General features: G+C 35.1%; 1 protein-coding gene across 1 annotated transcript; it reads right to left on the bottom strand.

Moving 5' to 3' along the window:
• Positions 1–1150: 1150 nt before the first annotated feature.
• On the bottom strand, positions 1151–4990 carry LOC111677493 (POU domain protein CF1A). The gene has a single exon (XM_023438633.2). It carries the CDS (start codon positions 4477–4479, stop codon positions 3184–3186), a length of 1296 nt encoding a protein of 431 aa, XP_023294401.2. The 5' UTR covers positions 4480–4990; the 3' UTR covers positions 1151–3183.
• Positions 4991–5269: the final 279 nt, after the last annotated feature.

The raw sequence follows: 5269 nt of genomic DNA, 5'->3' as shown, positions 1-5269 counted from the left end.
AACTTTATGCACATCGTTCGTGTAAATGTTAACAAAAGTTTTAAAATAAACTTTTTCCCAAATATCTACCTTAACATAGGCTATTTTTTACCGACGGCAAAATAAAAAAAGTTTGATTAAAATTTTTTTAATAATATTTATTTTGTTTTTTTTTTTTATTTTTTATATATTTTTTTTGTATAGAATGGTGGTGGTAAGAACCGATGACTTGTTTATTTTTTTCTTATTTATCATTTATTCCATTTAATTATTTTTAAAGATTTTTTATTAATTTTTGCTTCATTTTGTTGGTTTAAATATTTTACAATTTTATTGAAGGAATGTTTATTTTATTTTATTTTTTTTTTTGTTTTTGCAATCGATTTTATTTTGTTGTTATATAATAATAATTGTTTGTTTAGCCATTATAATTTTACCATTAATTAATAATAATATTTATTACATAATCTTTTGTTTTTGTTTAAATTTCTTACAAATGTTCAACACTTAAAAATTTTCACAATTATAGATAAAATTTTGTTTAGGAATTTGTTTTTTCTTTTTGTTTTAAGAAATATTTATAAAATAAAACTAAACGCAAAAATATTAATTTAAAAATGTTTATACAGTGTATAGAAGAAATAAAAAATATATATTTATATAAATTTAAAAAAATATTACACTCACAGAAATAAAAATGGAATATTTATTGTTTTTTATTTTCATGTTTTATTTTTATGCTTTTGCATGAAATAAACTAAAAATATGATTAAGAAATTAAAACAAAATAGGGATTTTCTTTTATACAAAATTAAATTAAGTTTAACTTTATTTTTATTTGAATTTTTTTTATAATTTTTTTTACACAACTTACAGACTAAAGAAAAATTTTGTTAAATTTTAACTAAGTTTTTTTTTGTTTGTGGATTTTTTTCTTGTTTAAGAGGCGTATAAATCTTGTTGTGGTTTTTTAATTGTTTAAATAACTATTATTTTGTTTTAATAATATTTATTTATTAATTATTTGTTTTTTTATTTTCATGACGTTTGTTTTTAACCTACAACTTGTTGTTTGTTTTATTTTTTGACTAAAATAACTAAAGAATTCTTAGTGATTTCTCTGGTTGTCTTTTCATTCAATCATTCATTCTTCATTCATTTGTTTTATTTATTTATTTTTTTAAGTGTTTAAATATTATTTTTTGTTGTTGTAGTATATTTAAAAATTATTAAGATAAAAATTCCTACTGACTAATGACTTAACTATTTACACAAGGGGAGTGGAGTGGAGAGGATTGGATTTGATTCGAGTGGTTTTAAAGATTTACATTAAGATTTCTTCAAAAAAAAAAGAAAAAAATTAAATAAAATTAAAAAATAGATTTTGTTAAAAATTTTGTAAGCAAATGTGTTTGTTGTTTAAAGGAAAAAAGTGTTAAGAAGTGTTAAGGTTTCTATTTTTTTCAATAAAAATTAAAGAAAAATATCTTTAATAAAAATTTACCTTGAGATTTTTACGCCGGCAGTTTAAACAGTTGTTATAATATTCTCTACACTTTTCAACACCTTTCTCAACAACATTTTACCACTTTTCTCTTTAGATTTCCTTTCTTAATTTTTTTTAACAATTTAATTTTAGGAAATTTTATTTAATTTTTTTCTTTTTTTGTTTTTGTGCTTAAAATTTAATTTAACCAAAAAAAATAAAAAATAAAATAAAATTATATTTAAAAAAGTATTTAATTTATAATTGTTTATAAAACATCACTTTGTAACTCGTTTGATTTGAATTGCCTTTTTTTCTTTATTAAATTTATAAAAGTTTTTTAAAAACTTTTTTTCGCTTTATTTATAAAAAATTGAGTTTCTTTAAGAATTCCATAAAATTCACTTTCCATTGTTTTCTTTTAATAAAGAAATTAATAGTTTTAACACAGACTAATGCACTGGTTTAGCTCGCTTCTGTCTTTCTCGTACTTAGTCCCTTTATCCTGCTGAAAACAGCTCTGACTGACGTCTTCTTTCGAATAGAAAATAAAGTGAAATTCTAAAATTTAAAGTAATGAAAACCTTTCTTCCCTGAATATTTGAAAAAAATTTCCTAAATACACTTCAGAATTTTTTTTTGTATGGAAAATTTACACTCAAGGCTTAAAAGACAAAAATGTCACTACAAGAATTTTTCCTTACTTTTGCTCATAAATATTTTCACTTTCAATGAAAACATTAACGAAAAGTTTCAAGACTTATGACAAACATTTTTTCTTGGAACACGGCCTAATTTTCAAAAAGACTTCTTTATCTTCCTTATTCATTATATTTTTTGTTCTATTCCTGTGAAAGTCCCTTTCCTTAAGACGATTCGTAACCAAACCATGCGGCTGAGGCTGCTGCGGCTGCAGCAGCTGACGAATGCTATTCACCCGAACCGCCAAACGTATTAAAATGTCTTACTGCTCCCGGAGCAGCGGCAGCACCGAATTGCAAACTCCACTCGAAGAGACGACGGGCATGTAACTGCTGTTGCTGCTGTTGGTGGTGATGATGATGCTGCTGCTGGTGATGGTGCTGATGCAACGAATGGGGATTCAAATTCAAATGATGCATACTGCTGGCTCCGCTCACGCCTAGAGCCGAGGACACCGACGAGGGTGAGGCCGCTGATGAGGAAGCCTGCAGGACACCACTCGTACTGTTGCCACCCGGCGAAGCTTGGGGCTGCTGCAGGTGATGGTGCTGAGTGGAGGAGTGTTGCAAGGCCTGATCGCTGGTATGGAACAGATGCGGATGATGGGCGGGATTTAAATGAGGATGCTGGTGGTGATGATGGTGAGCTGCGGCGGCATTGTGGTAACGCATGGGATCAATATACATGGCAGCTGCTGCAGCGGCTGCTATGGAGGAGGCTTGTTGCTGCTGTTGTTGCTTAACTTGTGATAAATGCTCGTTATCATTGTTATTGTTATTATTGTTGTTGTTATTATTATTATTATTTGCGTTTGTTGATCCCAGCGGACTTTGAGGTGACATAACGTTTGTGGTCATGGTGGCAGAGGACCCAGCCGACGACGAGGGTGTATTGGGGCCGTGCTGTTGTTGCTGTTGATGTTGGTTATGTTGATGTTGCTGCTGTTGTTGTTGCTGATGTAGGGAGGCAGGAGTGGACGCAGCTGCAGCTGAGTTCGACTCCTGGATTTCTGATTGCTAGTGAGCCGTCAACTGATGACCCGCAGCCGATTGCATATTCTGTGGACTTAGCATAGGCGGACTGTGGCTGTGACTGTGCGTTCCCATGGGACTACCATGCATGTCATGGTGGGGATGGTAACCACCATGGCCATGCATATGACCTGGAGGCATACCGTCCATCATATCACCACCCATAGTATTGGGCGGTGTCATACGTTTCTCCTTCTGTCTGCGATTGCAGAACCACACTCGCACTACTTCCTTTTCCAACTGTAAACTGTCGGCCAATGAGGAGATTTCTTGGGCAGAAGGCTTTGGCTGTTTGTGGAAATGTTGTTCAAGTGCTCCCTTAACACTGACCTCTATGCTGGTGCGCTTCTTACGTTTTCTACCCTGAGCAGCGATCTTGTCGATACTAGTGGGAGAGCCGGTTGTAGAATCGGCTTCTTCCAGCCATTTCTGTAGCAATGGTTTCAGTTTGCACATGTTCTTAAAGCTCAGTTGTAAAGCCTCGAAACGGCAGATGGTTGTTTGGGAGAAAACATTGCCATAGAGGGTACCTAGCGCTAAACCAACATCAGCTTGTGTGAATCCCAATTTTATTCTGCGTTGCTTGAATTGTTTTGCAAATGCCTCTAAATCATCGGAAGTGGGTGTATCTTCTTCGCCACCACTCACATCACGATCACCGTGCATGTGGTGGGGATGTATGGGTAGAGAAGGCGATTCACCTCTTAAGGCATGATGTAGGGGAGCCACACTTTGGTGATGGGCTGGATGTGCGGGATGTAACATACCGTTCATGGCGTGATGGTATTGCAGTGGTGAACCTCCAGTGGGAGCATAGTGAGCAGCAGCATGAACGGGAGCATGCCAGGCATGAGGCGAAGCCATGCCCTGTTGTACTCTGTGTTGTTGTGAAAGATGTGACATTTCCTGTTTAACGGCATCGGCGGGATGATGATGAGAATGATGGGACTGCAGGGCCCAAGGATCTGTGGGAGGTAATGAAGTCCAGGGATTTGAGCTTAAGCCACCAGTGGGTGTGACGGAACTAAGGCTAGCTGAGACGCCGGAGCCAGAACCACCGCCACCTCCTCCGCCTGTACCAATTGTGCTGGGACTGGGCGAAGATGGTAGCTGGTGGTGAGCAGCAGCTGCTGCTGCGGCGGCATGATGGTGATGGTGGTGTTGCATGTATTTCATTTCGCCGGCATCGGTGGCCGATCGGGGCGATGATGTGTGGTAACCGCCTCCTAAAGCCATATCGAGATCACCGCTGGACGGCGTCATGTATGAGGTGGCGGCCATCCCCACCGCTCTAGGGCTGTTCAGGCCCTCCACGCTGGCGGGGTAGGGCTCCAAGTTGGGGCTCAGTTTAACGACTTTGAAAACCGATCTATCGAAAGAAAGACCAGGGTCCCTATGCTCATTCCACTCAAACCGTGAGGCAACCGTCTTGAAGTCTTGCGTCGTAACGAAAACAAACGAGAATTATATCCAGCAAAAGGTTGAGCGGCTTTTTCGAAAAAAAGCAGAGCTCAACAATATTAGGGGGACGTGATTAAAAAGAAATTATTCGCTAAAAGCAACAAGTTGTAAGCGCTTTTAGGAACTGGAAAAACCGTCGGCTTTTGAGAATTATATCAAATTTATTTATTAGGCAGCGATTTTTCTGGGTGGCAGGTGTTGAAGCGTTTTTATTTAAATTTGCTTGTTTGTTTTTTAAACACTGAACATGATGTTGTAACAAAAATTATTTTGCACTTTTTTAATTTATTTAAACTTCTGTGCATTTATTTTAATTAAACACAATTTTTGTTTTTTTATTTTTTGGCTTTAATTGTTTTAACAATTTATTGATTTTATTTATTTTTGTTTGTTAAACAATTTGTAAATTTTTAACCGTTTAAATTAAACAATTATTTGCTTAATTGTTGTTTATTTGGTTTTTGATTTTAAAGCAGCACTCGCGGTATTTTTTGAAAAACCCGATTTTTCTTTTTCGATTTGAATAAGAAATCGTAGGAGTTTTATGCTCAAGATCTAGTTTGGAAATGTTTGTTTAAATTAACTTTTTTGTTTTTACGAAACAACTTTG

The sequence above is a fragment of the Lucilia cuprina genome, chromosome 5 (genome assembly GCF_022045245.1).
Source record: "Lucilia cuprina isolate Lc7/37 chromosome 5, ASM2204524v1, whole genome shotgun sequence".
In the NCBI taxonomy this organism is placed as follows: Eukaryota; Metazoa; Arthropoda; class Insecta; order Diptera; family Calliphoridae; genus Lucilia; species Lucilia cuprina.
The sequence above is the reverse complement of the archived record's forward strand: the minus strand, read 5'-3'. Positions and strand labels throughout refer to the sequence as shown.